The 18,701-nt window shown below is 42.5% G+C and overlaps 1 protein-coding gene across 2 annotated transcripts in view; it reads right to left on the reverse strand.

Moving 5' to 3' along the window:
* ctdsp1 (CTD (carboxy-terminal domain, RNA polymerase II, polypeptide A) small phosphatase 1) overlaps positions 1-18,701 on the reverse strand; it is a 133,591-nt gene that overhangs the window by 20,236 nt on the left and 94,654 nt on the right. For both annotated transcript variants that reach the window (XM_060930356.1, XM_060930355.1), the window contains 2 exons: positions 11,029-11,085; positions 5,782-5,874 (listed from right to left, as the gene is read on the reverse strand). In XM_060930356.1, coding sequence (XP_060786339.1) covers positions 5,782-5,874; positions 11,029-11,085 — 150 coding nt within the window. The remainder of the gene's footprint in view (positions 1-5,781; positions 5,875-11,028; positions 11,086-18,701) is intronic.

Genomic DNA, 18,701 nt, shown 5'->3' on the forward strand with positions numbered 1-18,701 from the left:
GAACAATATGCTTCCATAGTAATGGACTATATCAGGTTCTGTGTTGAGACTTCCACCAAAACCAAAAACATCAGAGTGCCCCAAAACCAAAAAGCCCTGGTTCAACAGCACTGTTTACAGTCTTCTGAAAGCCAGGAAAACGGTGTTGCGATCAGGTGACCGGGAGACCGACAGGAGATCCAGAGCAGATCTGGGGGGAGAGGGGGGATCACTGCTGCCAAAAACAAATATAAAATGCAAATTGAACAGCATTTCAAAGACAGCAACACCCGCAGGATGTGGCAGGGGATCAGAACAATTACTAACTACAAACAGAACCCCTGCCCACCCTCTACAGTCCACCCCTCCCTTCCTGATCAGCTGAATGCCGCCTTCTCCCGTTTTAACAGCAACACAACCAACATGAATGAGCCATCCCCAGCATCCCTCACCCACAGTCAACGTCCTTCACACACCTCTAGCCCCCCTCATAAAGAGAGACATCCAATGGTATTGCACCAGTACCAGGTTAAGCGGGCCCTGCTCAATATCAAAGGCAGGAAGGCGACTGGTCTGGACGGGGTCCCAGGACGTGCTCTAAAAGCATGTGCACGCCAACTGGTGGCTGTTTTCACTGACACATTCAACAAGTCACTGAAGGAGGCCATAGGCCCCTCCTGCTTTAAAGCTGCAACCATCATCCCCGTCCCAAAGCGCTCAGCAGTCACATGCTTGAACAATTACAGGGCTCAACATTAGCACTTGCCCAATGGCCCGGCTGTGTTTTTTACGTCTTTCGGGCCAGTCTGGGCCACTAAATTTGGCCAAACAGTGGCCCGGGTGGGCCAGTACGTTTCTGATACAAATTAACAAATTTTATTACTCATATTTTACCCAGAATTGTGAAGAAATTGTTCGTAAAATGCACCTTTTCGATACGAGGTCCGCCATCTTTGTTTTCGTCACGCTCCGCTCTGCGTCAGGAGTGTGTTGTCTTCGTGCATCTTCGGAGATATTCGGCGCTGTTCGGAAGCGTAATTTTGGCGGGAAAATAGTATCTTGTAGACGAAGACAGTTGCGGCAAGGAGACCATCAGAACGATGAAATTCAAATAGAAATATGTTCAAACTCCACGCTCCCCAACCTGGTCAAAGGCCAGGTAAACAGTTTAAATACGATCGTGCATAAATTAACTATCGGGTGTTAACAAACGGCTTCATTTTGAACTCGGCAGCCAATCAGAGCGCGCAACATCACGCTCGGTTTACAACTCGCCAAATCTGGTGCCGAATCGTAAAACAGCATTTCAACGCACGCGCTTTAGCTTCAGATGGTGTAAAATCATTCAGACTTTGTATATTAATATCAAAATTTCAGGATACACGGCCAAAAAATATGGCTACACGTGTATCAACTTTTAGTGATTAAAGAATGAAGTATAAATGTTGGTTGCTATGACTGAAATAGAAGAACAGATAAAAGAATGTGGTAAATTAGATCTGATCCCATATATTATTCAAATATCCAAAGATGATGAAATCTATCAAAATAGCCAAACTAGGTCTACATTAGTTCATTACAACAAATAATAACTATTTTGACCCTCTCTGCTACAACCAGACCATGCTAAACCCAGCATACCCCCAGTTGCTAGGGTATCTGCTGTTGCCATGGCAACGGTTTATGCAAATGAGCTGAATTTGCAAAAAATTTATTACTAGTTCCCCCAAGGGCATATCCTGAAAATTTGGTGTTTATATCTTGTCTTATTAAAAAAAAAAAACATTTCACCCCTTTTAATTAGCTAATTAACAGGTAATTAGGGTTATAAATCACCCCCGAGCAGGTAAGGCTTTGCAAAAATCTCACTAGATTATTCCCCAAAGTCCACCCTTTCAGGAAATATATGGTTTGTCAATGATTCTCATGATATTTTATTAATTAAGAAATAAAACTTCTTCATGGGCAATAAAAATGCCCATTTAAATCCAGCATGATGAGGGTTAGTATGCCACCCTCACCTTTCATCCAGACTTGGGACTGGCCTGTGTGTCTCTTGTGGCTATTATATAAAGGTGTATTTAAAAAGTTCATTGTACTTCTATTTCTATAAAAATATCTACAGTGGTGAGAATTCAATATCTACAATGTTGAGAATATATGAGCCAAAGTTGAAACCGTGACAAAAAAGGAAAATATGTCTACGTCACACAGGATGGGTTACAGGCAAAGCTTATTCTATAAACAAGTTAGTTGCATGGTGAGGCAAAACTTAGCTTATTCTAAAACTTACACAAACAATTGTTAATATAAAACAGTAATCAACAGCATGTGTTAAACGAACAGAGAACAAGAACAAAGGAAATTTTTGAATGTAACTAAGAAATTGATAGAACAAGAAATGCAAACAAAATATCAATGTGAACAAACAAAGATATAATAATGTTAACAAAATATGAATAATCTTATTTTCATTAATTTCACCTTAAAATGCACCAGAATGCACGAATATGAATTGAAAAATCAAAATTTTTCGGGGGAGGGCTCCCGGACCCCCCTTTTTGTGCAAGCACCTGTGGTGCTTGCAGTGGCTGCCTGTGGCAGCAGAGGTTTGGGTACCGCGCGCATTCGGGCCACCACATTTTCCATTTGGGCCAGTAACTTTTCAATTCCACTGGCCCAATGGGCCACCAGTGGTAAATGCTTAATGTCTAGGCCTGAATTATCGGTCTGTTGCATGAACACCAATGATCATGAAATACTTTGAAAGACTGGTGATGAACCACATCAAAGCCTCCGTCCCTGCTGACCTGGACCAGTATCAGTTTGCCTACAAAACCAACAGGTGCACTGAAGACACCATCTCTCTCATGCTCCACACTGTACTGACTCACCTGGAGAACCCTGACACTTATGTGAGGATACTGTTTGTTGACTTCAGCTCGGCCTTCAACACTGTCAATCCAAGCAAGTTGGTCAACAAGCTGCTGTCTCTGGGCCTGGCCCACCACCTCTGTAGCTGGATTAAGGACTTCCTCTCCAACAGACCACAGCATGCAAGACTTGGAGACCTAATCTCATCCAACATGATCTTAAACACTGGCACCCCCCCCAAGGCTGTGTTCTTAGTCCACTCCTTTACTCACTCTTCACACAGGACTGTTTTCCCATTCATAACTCAAACCAAATATACAAGTTTGCAGATGACACAGCTGTGATGGGGTTGATAACCAACAGCGATGAGGCAGCCTACAGAGAGGAAGTTCAGGCCCTCGCATCTTGGTGTCAGAACAATGACTTGCTCCTCAACACCAACAAAACAAAGGAGCATGTCATTGACTTCAGAAAACGACCGGATAAAATAAATGCAAGCCTGGTGATCTCTGGAGAGGAGGTGGAACAGGTGGGGAGCTTCAAGTACCTTGGTGTTCACCTCTCGGAGGACCTGACATGGGGCGTGAACACCAGAGAGGTGGTGAAGAAGACCCAGCAGAGACTCTTCTTCCTGCGATCCCTGAGGAAAACTGGGCTCTCACAGAAGCTCCTCACCAACTTCTACCAGTGCACCACACAAAGTGTTCTGAGCTATGGATGCATAGTGTGGTTCTCCAGCTGCACCCCAGAGGAGAGGAAAGATCTGCAGCGGATCATCAGGACTGCATCTAAAATCATTGGTACCCCTCTCCAATCCCTGGAACAGAGCCACAAAGATTAGGACTGACTGCACTCACCCCGGAGAATGTCTTTTTGACACCCTTCCCTCTGGCAGGCTTAGGGTCATAAAGTCACAAACAGCAAGACACCAAAATAGCTTCTTCCCCAGGGCTGTAAAAAAGCTCTGCTGGAGACCTGATCCGGACTTGGACTCACCCTCTGCACCTTACTGTGTCTGGCTACATTGAATAATTACATATTGCAATTTATACTGCTGCTTATATGCCATTATGCTGCTTTTTAAAAGGTTTTATTTATATATTTATATATTTATATATATATATTTATATATATATATATATATATATATATATATATATATATATATATATATATATATAAATAATTATTGATTGATATGCTGCTGTGATCTGAGCCCTCAAACAGTATTTCATTGTATAGTAATGTGCAATGACAAAGAATCAATCTATCTATCTATCTATCTATCTATCTATCTATCTATCTATCTATCTATCTATCTATCTATCTATCTATCGTATGTGGAGTGTACAGCATAAAGTGGTCCTATGGACAGATACTCCCATCTCCGCTGTGGATCTTTGCAGCTCCTTCAGTGTTATCTTTGGTGTCTTTAGGCCCTTTTCCACTACCCTTTTTCAGCTCACTTCAGCTCGCTTCAGCTCACTTCAGCCCGACACGGCTCGCGTTTCGACTATCTCAGAGCAGCACGACTCAGCTCGCTTCAGCCCTGCTTAGCACCCAAAACTCGCACCGTTTTGGAGTGAGGCTGAAGCAAGCCGAAGCGAGCCAAACCGAGCCGAGTGGGGCTAGGGGCGTGAGGAGACACTCCCCTGTGCACTGATTGGTGAGGAGGAGTGTCCTCACATGCCCACACACGCCCCGCGAGCACGCTGGGATCTGTAAACACTGTAAACCCGGAAGAAGGAGAATTACGAATTACGAGACTTTCTGAAGCCTTATGCGCCTCGCCTCATCTATACGCTCTTGCCAGTATCTGTTCGCGTTGTCGGTGACAACAAGCCACAGCACCAAGACCAGCAACACTAATGACTCCATGTCCTCCATGTTTATTGTTTACTATCCGGGTCGTGAGACTACCGCTTAAAAGCTCACTGATGTCACTGTTTGCGCCGCCTAACGACATCACGTGACGTCCACCCACTTTCGCTAACTCCACCCAATGTGTCCACCCACTTCCAGCCAGCACGGTTCAGCGCGGTTGTAGTCGAAATGCAACTCCAACAGCCCCGCTCAGCTCGACTCAGCCCAACTCAGCACGGCACGGCTCAGCCCGACTCAGCCGCGTTGGTAGTGGAAAAGCGGCATTTGTTGCATCTCTGATTAATGCCCTCCTTGCCCGGTCTGTGAGTTTTGGTGGGCGGCCTTCTCGTCAAGTTTGTAGTGGTGCCATATTCTTTCCATTTTGCTATAATGGATTTAATGGTACTCTGTGGGATATTCAAAGTTTGGGATATTTTTCATAAGCCAACCCTGATCTACACTTCTCCACAACTTTGTCTCTGACCTATTTGGAGGCTCCTTAGTTTTCATGTTGCTTGCTTAGTAGTGTTGCAGAGTCAGGGTCCTTCCAGAACAGGTTGATTTATACAGACATCATGTGACACTTTGATTGCACACAGGTGGATTTTAATCAACTAATTATGTGACTTATGAAGTGAACCGGTTGGAGCAGCTCTTATTTAGGGGTTTCATACGAAGGGGGTGAATACCTATGCACACTCCAGATTTCTGTGGGGGGTTTTTTCATCTTATAGTCTGTCACAAAAAAAAAAAAAATTGCACCTTTAAAATTGTAGGCATGTTGTGTAATTCAAATGGTGCTAACCCTCCAAATATCCATTTTAATTCCAGCTTGTAATGCAACAAAACAGGACACACACCAAGGGGGATGAATACTTGTGCAAGACACTGTATTATGTTAACTGACGTTTTTTTATCCTACTCATTTAGTTTTCTGTGCAACCAAAACAGGAGACTGGGCTCACTGTAACTATCACTTGCCTGGTGGGCTCGTGAATAGATTTATCATTTGTAGCTACAATAACCTGGTGCGATATGCAAAATTTTCCTGCATACATCCCTTACCTTGGCTAAGCTTGCAGTGAACAAGACACACTCAAATAATTCTCCCATCCGCTTTAGGAACTCATCAACATGAGGTCGCTTCAGTACATACACCTGGGGCCACAAGGAAAACACAACAGGAGCATGGATTAGGGAAACGAAGCGTGAATGAAACATTACTGAAGTCTGAATTTTATAGCAAGCATTAAAAAAAAAAAAAAACTGGGCCAAAATAATAAAAACAACCCGGCACTCAATCAAGTCACTAGTGTTTAAGACTGTAACATAATAACTAGACATGACGAATTAACAGTCTGGGACCAGAGCCACTCGAGCACCGTCAAACGATTTCTCGTAAAATGGTTTGATTTACAGCAGGGTCAGCCAAATTTATTTTTGAAGCTGGTGGTCTTCTTCCTGAACCAAGTGATCCTGAATAGGCTTTCCCAACATCACAAGCCTATCCTGGATTACTTGAATCAGGCCAAAGCCGGTAAACGTCTTCCAGACTGGGGCTGGATCGGTCCTTAAAAGGGGCCCTGGGGTGTCCCACTGCCAGGACCTGGAAGCATAGGCATGAGTCTGAACACTGATTAAAGTGCGGTGGGTTCAAGTGTAGCAGCTCGCACTTGAGCCATTTCATCAGGGCACAGAAATAGCCCGCTGCTGCTCACAGCCATCAACGGAGAAGGCCGTGAAGCTGTCAGGTAGCACCCTGGTGCGAGACAAATCATAAGAACAGTCAAATAAATAGCTGAGGTGTTCTGAACTACTACATGGGATGATGCTATTAAAAATGATACTGTATCTGATGCATGAAGAATATGCGCTTAACACAGGAAAGGCACATTCACAAGAATATGTTTTTCATGCAGGTGGTTGGCAGAACTGAAATATACACTGTCTGGTAGGCTTAGCATCTTCTCATGCAAGTCTACTGTTTGCCTCGTACCTGTTAACCAGCTGCACTAAGCACCACCATGAATGAGGGTTTAACTTTTAAAAGGTTATAGGCTCTATAACTACAACCCCGATTCCAAAAAAGTTGGGACAAAGTACAAATTGTAAATAAAAACGGAATGCAATGATACGGAAGTTTCAAAATTCCATATTTTATTCAGAATAGAACATAGATGGCATATCAAATGTTTAAACTGAGAAAATGTATCATTTAAAGAGAAAAATTAGGTGATTTTAAATTTCATGACAACAACACATCTCAAAAAAGTTGGGACAAGGCCATGTTTACCACTGTGAGACATCCCCTTTTCTCTTTACAACAGTCTGTAAACGTCTGGGGACTGAGGAGACAAGTTGCTCAAGTTTAGGGATAGGAATGTTAACTCATTCTTATCTAATGTAGGATTCTAGTTGCTCAACTGTCTTAGGTCTTTTTTGTCGTATCTTCCGTTTTATGATACGCCAAATGTTTTCTATGGGTGAAAGATCTGGACTGCAGGCTGGCCAGTTCAGTACCCGGACCCTTCTTCTACGCAGCCATGATGCTGTAATTGATGCAGTATGTGGTTTTGCATTGTCATGTTGGAAAATGCAAGGTCTTCCCTGAAAGAGATGTCGTCTGGATGGGAGCATATGTTTCTCTAGAACCTGGATATACCTTTCAGCATTGATGGCGTCTTTCCAGATGTGTAAGCTGCCCATGCCACACGCACTAATGCAACCCCATACCATCAGAGATGCAGGCTTCTGAACTGAGCGCTGATAACAACTTGGGTCGTCCTTCTCCTCTTTAGTCCGAATGACACGGCGTCCCTGATTTCCATAAAGAACTTCAAATTTTGATTCGTTTGACCACAGAACAGTTTTCCACTTTGCCACAGTCCATTTTAAATGAGCCTTGGCCCAGAGAAGACGTCTGCGCTTCTGGATCGTGTTTAGATACGGCTTCTTCTTTGAACTATAGAGTTTTAGCTGGCAACGGCGGATGGCACGGTGAATTGTGTTCACAGATAATGTTCTCTGGAAATATTCCTGAGCCCATTTTGTGATTTCCAATACAGAAGCATGCCTGTATGTGATGCAGTGCCGTCTAAGGGCCCGAAGATCACAGGCACCCGGTATGGTTTTCTGGCCTTGACCCTTACGCACAGAGATTCTTCCAGATTCTCTGAATCTTTTGATGATATTATGCACTGTAGATGATGATATGTTCAAACTCTGCAATTTTACACTGTCGAACTCCTTTCTGATATTGCTCCACTATTTGTCGGCGCAGAATTAGGGGGATTGGTGATCCTCTTCCCATCTTTACTTCTGAGAGCCGCTGCCACTCCAAGATGCTCTTTTTATACCCAGTCATGTTAATGACCTATTGCCAATTGACCTAATGAGTTGCAATTTGGTCCTCCAGCTGTTCCTTTTTTGTACCTTTAACTTTTCCAGCCTCTTATTGTCCCGTCCCAACTTTTTTGAGATGTGTTGCTGTCATGAAATTTCAAATGAGCCAATATTTGGCATGAAATTTCAAAATGTCTCACTTTCGACATTTGATATGTTGTCTATGTTCTATTGTGAATACAATATCAGTTTTTGAGATTTGTAAATTATTGCATTCCATTTTTATTTACAATTTGTACTTTGTCCCAACTTTTTTGGAATCGGGGTTGTATATACAAACATGCATCACATGAAGGCAGTTAGGATTTACAACACACATTCTACAATCTATTTCCATACAATATGATTATATGCTTCTATAAAAGTGCTGTATTCCATGACATACTGATTGATGAACACGGACAAGGCGCATTTTGCCGTAGCCTGATTGCGCAGTCACGGAATAATCATCATGGAATAATCAAATAACTGATGCAAGTTTATACAGTTTCATTAAAAGAGCTGCTAATTGTTTATAAAACCCTCACCGCCCAGCTCGTTTATCTCGGTGAACACCGATTTTGGTGCACAAACCGAAAATGCAAAGCATACAAGAAAGAAAATGGATGTTAAAATACATACAATGTATGTTGCAATAATAATGCATCAAACTGTTGGAGTTTTGATAGTTTTTCTGCCCATATGAAAACACGATCCTGTGTTTTTGCTTCGGTGTTCAAATAGGAATTAACAAAACAGAGATGAGCAATATATCTCCACATTCACTGGATCTGAGCAGTTGTGTGCCCCGATTGGCTACTCTACTACTAGGCTATCAGCTCATATACCATGAGAAGAGAAAAGCAAAATGGTGGAGCGTGTTGCTGAACCAACCGAGGACGAAATAAAAACTCTAGTCGAAAACAAAACCCTAAAAATTATCAAGTATTTAAAAGAAACAGAAATAGCGAAAAGAATATCGTTCCCCCCCCCAAATATCTCCTGTTCCACACTCCAGCCCAGTCGGTAGCGGTAATGCACCTTGAAGTTGATTTGCCAACCACCAAAAAACCCTAAAGAAGAAGATGATGATGATGATGATGATGATGAAGAAAACAACCCCCCCCCCAAAAAAAGCAAGAAAATATGGAATGAAAGTATTTGATGGTAAGAACGTATCTTTCAAGAATTATCATCACATTTTTCACAAATTGCTCCTGTCATTTCACAGATTTGTTTACAACCGCACCGTAGGTGCTAAACTTAGCCATAGGTGTGAACTTTAGGTCTGCTTTTGGTCCACTAGAGGATAAATACCTGGAACTCCCCAGAACTGAAGAAGCCTTTCAGATGAGAGGTGAAACGTCTTCAAGGATTTCAAGCAAGTCTAGTTGCCTTCTGTAGCACCTACAGTTTAGGGATGACCTGGATGACTGAGAACCTTCACAGACAGATTTCCACGCACTTTGGGACAAGAACCCTTCAACTGGTGCAGGAGTCTGAGAGGACTTCCAGAAAACTTGCAGATTACAGAAACCACCTGCGTTTGCAAACACCGTTCACACCTGGCCTCCAGGGACCCTAAAAGCCTCTGCATGCTCTTGCGACAAGGCTTTCGCAGACAGCTTTTCGCAGACAGTTGTAATTTATCGTTGAGCGGGGAGTAATAGGCGTGCGCGATGTTATTCACCGCCACAACGCAAGGGGGCGCGAAGTCGCAAAATCGCTAAGAGTAGTTGGTGGGTGTGGTTAGTGGAGTGTTTATCCTCCGGTTACTTATAATGACTAGAACTGGAGTCGTATAGATGTACGTACTTCCTCACTTCCTCGATCAACCGCTCTTCGTGCTGCTCCATCTTCGCTCGTGTTTTTAAAAATGGCGGTCGTGAAAACAAACCAAACCGGGAAAGTAGGGAAGCGGAAGTGCGTGTACAGCGGATGTAGAGTGGACCAATCAGAGCCCTCTTGTCTGCGAGGCTGTCTACGGTGGTCACAATTTTTGGGAGGTGCGTGCAGAGCGTCTGCGAGGGGGGGGGGGGGGGGGGGGGCTTCGCAGACGCCATCTGCGATGCCATCTGTGAGGACTGGGTTGTCAGCATAAATTGGCCTTAACACCTACAGGATGACAGAGCATCAACGACCCATGTGACCTCAACAACTCTCCTTAGGGTTGCTTTTGGTCCAGTAGAGGATTAATATCTGGAACTCCCCACTAGTCAGACAGAACTGAAGAAGCCTTTTGGATGAGAGGTGAAACGTCTTCAAGGATTTCAAGCAAGTCCAGTTGCCTTCTTTAGCACCTACGTTTGCGAAGGCCTGGATGACTGAGAACCTTCACAGACCTACGTTCTAAGCGGAAATGATTTTGTCGGACGTTTTGTATGACGTTTTTATTTATCGAATTTGCAAAAAACAAAAATGCTCCATTTCTCAAAATTCAGTGAATGTGGATAGAGTAAAACAGTTATTCCATTCAATCTCGTCATACATGGATTATAGCTGACTCGGTGCTACGCGCCTCGTCAGCCATCAGCTCATGTACGACTCAATTTTGTGGAATAACTGGTTCATAGAACAGAACTTTGAATTAAGGTTCTGCATTTTTTATAAACAAATAAATAAATAGAGTTAAATTCTAATTTACATGCCACTGAGGTTGTGAGATGTCAAAATCTTTCTAAAAGGCATCATCTTTGACTTTACCCAAGTTTAACACTTTCAAGCTCCATTTTAATAAATCACAGAATTATATCCTCGGACCTTATAAATCCAAGGTCTTGAGATTTGCTTTTGCTCAGGTTTGCTAACAAACCACCAAGAGCGAAATGATAGCAGGAGAAACTATAAGTTCAGAGACGGTTTATTCATATTCAGTGAGAAAAAGAACAGAAAAATGAAACTGGTCCAAAAATGATATGTCAAGGTTCTCACCTGGTGTACAGCCCCATCAATTTCCACTGGAATGATAAAATCAGCATTGTTCACCGGCTGTTAAAGGCAAAAACCAAAGACATCTCAGTGTTATTTCAGTAAATAAAGAGATAGATTAGACAGAAATAATAATTTTAAAAAACAAGCTCAACAGTGAGCTACTGCTCACTTACGTATGGGGGGATACTCGCTTATATCAGAATGCAAGCAATCGAAGGAATAGGACACTTATTATGAACGTTGACTTCAACAAATAATTAAAAACAAATAAGTAAAGAGCAGTGTCTCTCCCCAGGGATTTCAAATAGCATCCTGGTAAACTGTCATTTTGAAGTCGCATTTTGCTTCTTAAAATAGCATCAAAATCCACCCGAAGTTTCATAAATACATTCAGTCAGTAAACAGGAAGTCAATGTGCGACAGACTTGAAAATGGTATACATGGTATAGAACCCGAAGCTGAAGCTTGGTACCAAATATCAAGCAGTTGTGATTTGTAGTTGCTGAGAAAAGTGGTCCGAAATTTTTGTAAATCCACACTATAAAGGTTTTGTAAATACATTAAAGGGGAACTGAAGTAGTTTTTAAACTTGCTTTATTTCTTAATTAATGCGTTATTCAATTACGTTTTCGGTTTTAGCCTCCCTGGCCCCGTGGTGAAAGCTGCCCCGTTGATCACGCTAGCTGCTAGTCCTCTGCTGTTTGAGCACAGCGTACACGTCATCCACTTTACTCAGTCTCTCAAAGAACGGGATCAAATCCAGCAACTCCGTGTCGGACATGTCGTCAAACCAAGAAGCTACGGGTACCTGGATGCAGTCGAGTAACAGCATGGGGTGGTGTTAAAGGGAAACTGAAGTCATTTTTAAACTTGCTTTATTTCTTAATTAACGTGTTATTCAGTTACGTTTTTGGTTTTAGTAACCTTATATCGTGACTCGTATTGGCAACTAATTGCAATTAAATATTATACTTATCGGCCTGTTGGGTTTTTAGCCGTGTTGAATTTAGTTCGTTTGGTCCAGGCGTCGCTTATCCACGCGATCTTCACGAGACTTGTGCGAGACTTCGAAAGGTGAAGTGTCAGCGCCGCCATTTTGAAAACTGTTTTCCAAACGAAATATTGCACAAAAACGAGTTTAAATGACGATTACTGCCTACTTTTTTCAAACTTTCCTGATTGCTATCAAAACAAACAAAACGTCCGGCTTCATTACGTCAGCATTCGAAAGAGGGCGCGCGCGTCTTTTGACAACATTGGCAGATGTCGGTCATTTTGATTTCCGCTGTACGTTTTACTTCCATCCTACGATGTCTCGCACAGGTCTCAACGAATCTCGTTTACGGCCGTTGCTTTGACATATGGACTGATATATTACACAGCATATTTCAAACACTCATAACTTGCTATAGCAGCGACAAAATAGCGATCAAAAATGCATTCCTATATTTAATGAGATAAATAGAATTTTGGTAATAAAAAAAAAAAATTTGCCTTCAGTTCTCCTTTAAGTTGGTAAACAGGAAGTTGATGTCGGACAGACCTGAAAATGGTATACACGGTATAGAACCCCAAGCTGAAAGCCTATACGCAGAACCATGGCCTCACTTTAGTTTATAAATGCCTTGAGACCTCAAGAATGGCACAGGAAAAGTTTTAAGCGTCAACAATAAATCTAATACAGTAATTTTTACAATTAAAGTAATTTCAGATCACGACCTGCACATGGTGACACAAGGCTAAAACCTGAGCTCCGCTTGCAATTCGCCTAGTTACGTTATTTTCTAATAGCAAACTCTAATATATAGTGCCAGGTTGTCTGTCATGTCAAGGCAGACAAAATTAATTCACTTGCGGGACAAAGACCGTTCACCAACTAAAAAGAAATTCAAAGAAATCCCACTGATGTCGAAGGAGGAACTAGACAAGGCGGTCTTGGTGGCAGCTAAGCTAGCTCTTAGCGAGCAAAGGCTAGAGCTTCAAGAGCTAGTCAAGACATCCGTTGGAGAAGCTATAGAGGGTATATTGACACCGCAGATAAATGAACTGAAACTTCAACTTGAGACAACTAGTGGCAAAATCTCCTCCATTGGCCGCCAGATGGATCAACATGAACAAACCATAAAACGACTGGAGTCTAGATGTGACAATGTTCAAGCCTCAGCTCGTTCCGACAAATCAACAGTGCGTGGTCTACAAGCAACAATAGCTGAGCTGTCCTCCAAGATTGTCGACATGGAGGACAGAAGTCGCCGATCCAATCTCCGCCTGGTTGGTCTAAAAGAGGGAGCTGAAGGGAGCTGAAGAAGGAGATGCTGTTTCATTCCTAGAGTCTAACATTCCAAAGTGGCTTCCATCACTGCCTGAATCGCCCATCAGCATAGAGAGAGACCACCGTCTCTCCTCTTCCACGGCCGCCGAGAGCTAGAATTCAAGTCCCCAGAGGAGGTCGAGAGGTTCCTACAATCCTTTTGACCAGCATCACAATCTGCAGACGCCCTGCCCGACCCTCTACACCTGGATGATAGCCCTCCACTGGAGGACAACATGGATATTACATCTCCACGACCAAAAGCGGCAAGATCTCTCCTCCTAAACGAACTTTCTTTGCACCTGCCTTGACAGAAATGGACACTCAGGTATGCTAATGACACAGTTATCTGATTAGCGAAATGAGCGAAGTTTGCCCATGGGACAATTACACATAGGCCTCTTGCTTTGTCAACTTTACAATGTTTTATGTTTTGAATTTTTATTCCATCATACCTCATTTCAGGCTATTATTCTAAATCTATTCTGATATAAAATTGTTTGCTTACTGTTTGCCTAACTGCGAGTTACAGGTGGATAGCGCATCGCTATACGAGAGTCACGTCTCTTGCTATTCCCTATTTCTGCCAAACCAAAGGGATCTATCCCCTGCGGTTTCCTCACTTTGTGTATATAGTTTTCTTGTTTGCTGTATTTTTTTGTTTTATGGCAGATCACAAACATTTATTTAGTTTAATGTGCAGGACATCATGGACTTCATTAGTGATGTGGATTTTTCTGGCATTGAGGTGCCCGGTTATTTGGCATTGTGTGATCCGACACTTTGATACAAAACTTTGTGATGGTTGATCTTAACGTAATTAGCTGGAATGTGCACGGCTTGAACAGTTCAATCAAGTGAACAAGGGGTCTTCAATTTTTACACCATAAGAATGCAGACGTGACGTTAATTCAAGAATCCCATTTAAAACAAAAGGATGTTCATTGATTTCAGAATAGGAGATTTAAAGTTATAGCCTGTTCATGTGCAAGTAATAAGTCCAAGGCCAAGTTTACATTAGACCGTATCTGTCTTGTTTTCTTCGCGGATGCACTGTCCGTTTACATTAAACCGCCTGGAAACGCCGGGAAACGGGAATCCGCCAGGGTCCACGTATTCAATCTAGATCGTGTCTGGTCCAGTGCTGTGTAAACATTGAGAATACGCGGATACGCTGTGCTGAGCTCTAGCTGGCGTCGTCACTGGACAATGTCACTGTGACATCCACCTTCCTGATTCGCTGGCGTTGGTCATGTGACGCGACTGCTGAAAAACGGCGCAGACTTCCGCCTTGTATCACCTTTCATTAAAGAGTATAAAAGTATGAAAATACTGCAAATACTGATGCAAATACTGCCCATTGTGTAGTTATGATGGTCTTTAGGCTTGCCATCCTTCCACTTGCAAGTGGTAAGTGACTTGCGCACAGCGGCTCAGTCCCGAATCACTGCTCGTGCACTTCACTCGCGCGCTCCGTGAGCTGCGCAGGGCCAGAGTGCGCACCCTCCAGAGGGCACTCGCTGTTCAGGGCGGAGTGATTTGGAGCGCAGCCGCTGAGGAGGAAGCGATGAGCCGCACTGACACATTTCTCAACTTACGTGCCGAATTAGTCATGTGATTAGCGTATCAGTGTATTGGCTTTGCTGTGTGCAAGCGAATTGTGTATTGGCGTTGCTGTGTGCACGCTAATCGTTTTTAAAAACGTTAATCTGATGATCCGCTGATACGGTCTAATGTAAACCCCACCCAAGGGAGTTGTAATATTAGTTAAAAGATCCGCCCACATAACAGTGCATTTAACTGAGAAGGACACAAGTGGCCGGTTTGCTTACGTGGTCATTAGCGTCAGTAGTATGAAGGTTCTTTTCGCATCAGTCTACTCTCCGAACGACTTTGATGCTGACTTTCTTAGCCGTATATCAAATTCGCTGCTTTCTTTTCAAGATTGCAATCTGTTCATAGGTGGGGATTTTAATGCAACAGTTAACCCTTTGTTGGATAGGTCGCCAGCTTCTAATTATTTTCCTCCCTCCACTGTCGCCCTTAATAGGTTTATCGCCGAGTTAAACCTGGTGGATGCTTGGCGAGTTAGAAATGATAATACTAAAGCCTATACTTTCTATTCATCGCGTCATAAGTCACTGTCCAGAATTGATTATATATTCACTAACTCTAGTCTGCTTGATCAGATACAGTGGGGCAAAAAAGTATTTAGTCAGTCACCAATTGTGCAAGTTCTCCCACTTAAAAAGATGAGAGGCCTGTAATTTTCATCATAGGTACACTTCAACTATGAGAGACAGAATGAGAAGAAAAAAAAAATCCAGAAAATCACATTGTCTGATTTTTAAAGAATTTATTTGCAAATTATGGTGGAAAATAAGTATTTGGTCAATAACAAAAGTTCATCTCAATACTTTGTTATATACCCTTTGTTGGCAATGACAGAGGTCAAACGTTTTCTGTAAGTCTTCACAAGGTTTTCACACACTGTTGCTGGTATTTTGGCCCATTCCTCCATGCAGATCTCCTCTAGAGCAGTGATGTTTTGGGGCTGTCGCTGGGCAACACGGACTTTCAACTCCCTCCAAAGATTTTCTATGGGGTTGAGATCTGGAGACTGGCTAGGCCACTCCAGGACCTTGAAATGCTTCTTACGAAGCCACTCCTTCGTTGCCCGGGCGGTGTGTTTGGGATCATTGTCATGCTGAAAGACCCAGCCACGTTTCATCTTCAATGCCCTTGCTGATGGAAGGAGGTTTTCACTCAGAATCTCACGATACATGGCCCCATTCATTCTTTCCTTTACACGGATCAGTTGTCCTGGTCCCTTTGCAGAAAAACAGCCCCAAAGCATGATGTTTCCACCCCCATGCTTCACAGTAGGTATGGTGTTCTTTGGATGCAACTCAGCATTCTTTCTCCTCCAAACACAAGTTGAGTTTTTACCAAAAAGTTCTATTTTGGTTTCATCTGACCATATGACATTCTCCCAATCCTCTTCTGGATCATCCAAATGCTCTCTAGCAAACTTCAGATGGGCCTGGACATGTAATGGCTTAAGCAGGGGGACACGTCTGGCACTGCAGGATTTGAGTCCCTGGCGGCGTAGTGTGTTACTGATGGTAGCCTTTGTTACTTTGGTCCCAGCTCTCTGCAGGTCATTCACTAGGTCCCCCCGTGTGGTTCTGGGATTTTTGCTCACCGTTCTTGTGATCATTTTGACCCCACAGGGTGAGGTCTTGCGTGGAACCCCAGATCGAGGGAGATTATCAGTGGTCTTGTATGTCTTCCATTTTCTAATAATTGCTCCCACAGTTGATTTCTTCACACCAAGCTGCTTACCTATTGCAGATTCAGTCTTCCCAGCCTGGTGCAGGTCTACAATTTTGTTTCTGGTGTCCTTTGACAGCTCTTTGGTCTTGGCCATAGTGGAGTTTGGAGTGTGACTGTTTGAGGTTGTGGACAGGTGTCTTTTATACTGATAACGAGTTCAAACAGGTGCCATTAATACAGGTAACGAGTGGAGGACAGAGGAGCCTCTTAAAGAAGTTGTTACAGGTCTGTGAGAGCCAGAAATCTTGCTTTTTTGTAGGTGACCAAATACTTATTTTACCGAGGAATTTACCAATTAATTCATTAAAAATCCTACAATGTGATTTCCTGGATTCTTTCCCCCCATTCTGTCTCTCATAGTTGAAGTGTACCTATGATGAAAATTACAGGCCTCTCTCATCTTTTTAAGTGGGAGAACTTGCACAATTGGTGGCTGACTAAATACTTTTTTGCCCCACTGTATGTGAAGCAGATATATTGCCCAGATTGATATCTGACCACTCTCCACTCCAATATCATATTAAGCCATCATTGTCACTGCCAAAATTCCGCAGATAGCGCTTTACTGTACAATACAGAATTTACTGACACCCTTCAAACACAATTACTAGAATTTATTAGCTTAAATAAGACCGAGTGCTCCAGTCCACAAGTTCTGTGGGAGACCATGAAATGTTTGAGAGGTTTTTGCATTGCATTCTCTTCCAAACTGAAATCACAGAGTGCGAAAAGGATGTCACAATTGGAATCTAAAATTAAAGCACTGGAAAAACAGCAGTCTGAACAATTCAGTAAGGATAAAGACCTTTCTCTCTCCACCTTACGTGGTGAGTATAACAGACTGTCTATATCCAAAGCATCTTTTATTGTACATAGGACTAGACAGAAATATTATTATCAGGGGGATAGGCCCAGTCACCTGCTTGCACTAAGGCTAAAAGAAAACGAATCCAAATCGTGCATTGATGCAATTCGAACAGCAGAGGGCAAAATACTTACAGATCCTAAAGATATAAGCCATACATTTAAGTCATTCTATGCCAAATTATACTCATCGGAGGTCAAGTTGGACAAAATATTGTGCAAGACTTTCTTAAATAATCTGCACCTACCTAAATTAAACGATTCAGATAGAGCATGTCTAGATGAACCAATCACATTACCCGAGTTATATGAGGCAGCAAAATCACTTCAGACGGGGAAGTCTCCAGGCGTAGATGGAATTCCGCCGGAATTATATCTTGCCGTTTGGGAGGTTGTTGGCCCATTGATACTTGATTCTATTAAATTTGCTATTAAAGAAGGATCGTTCCACAGGGACCAGAAAGTAGCTATTATTTCGTTACTGTTGAAAAAAAACAAAGACCCTATGGATTGCTCCAGCTTTAGACCCATCTCACTGATATGTGCTGATGTTAAAATCTTTGCAAAGGCACTGGTTGTGAGAATAGAACCCCTTATTACCAAACTTGTTCACCATGACCAAACAGGTTTTATCAAAGGGCAGATCTAGCTGATGCATACATGTCAACCTTTGGTCAATCAAACCTGTATAACCAACCTCCAAAATCCGTATTTCCCTTATAAAATCCTTATAAGATGCAAATTAAAATAATTTACCTAAAATTTGAATGATAATTAATGATATATCCCAGTTACTTTTTATTCAATATTAATAACAGTAAACCTTCAGAATGAATACAAAGCTCCAATGTTTGACAAAAACACAAAGTGTCACTCTAATGTTCTGAATTGTACTCCATGACAGCTTTTTTTTAGCAGTCCGCACCAATACCTCACGAGGCTGCATGTCACAGCAAGTGTCTGTGTTGATCTTGCCGGAGTGCCCATTCAGAATCTTTTCAGTCGCTAGTGAAAGTCGCTCAGGTGGAAATACGCTTTTCAAACAAAATGTTACTTCCCGGTTGGCGGGATTCTCGCAATGCGGTGTGCGCATGATCAGAAGTGGAACGAAGTCTCGCTACCACAAGATAACGCGCGATTTCATAAGACTCTTAATTGGCTG

Source organism: Neoarius graeffei, chromosome 9, assembly GCF_027579695.1.
Source record: "Neoarius graeffei isolate fNeoGra1 chromosome 9, fNeoGra1.pri, whole genome shotgun sequence".
NCBI lineage: Eukaryota > Metazoa > Chordata > Actinopteri > Siluriformes > Ariidae > Neoarius > Neoarius graeffei.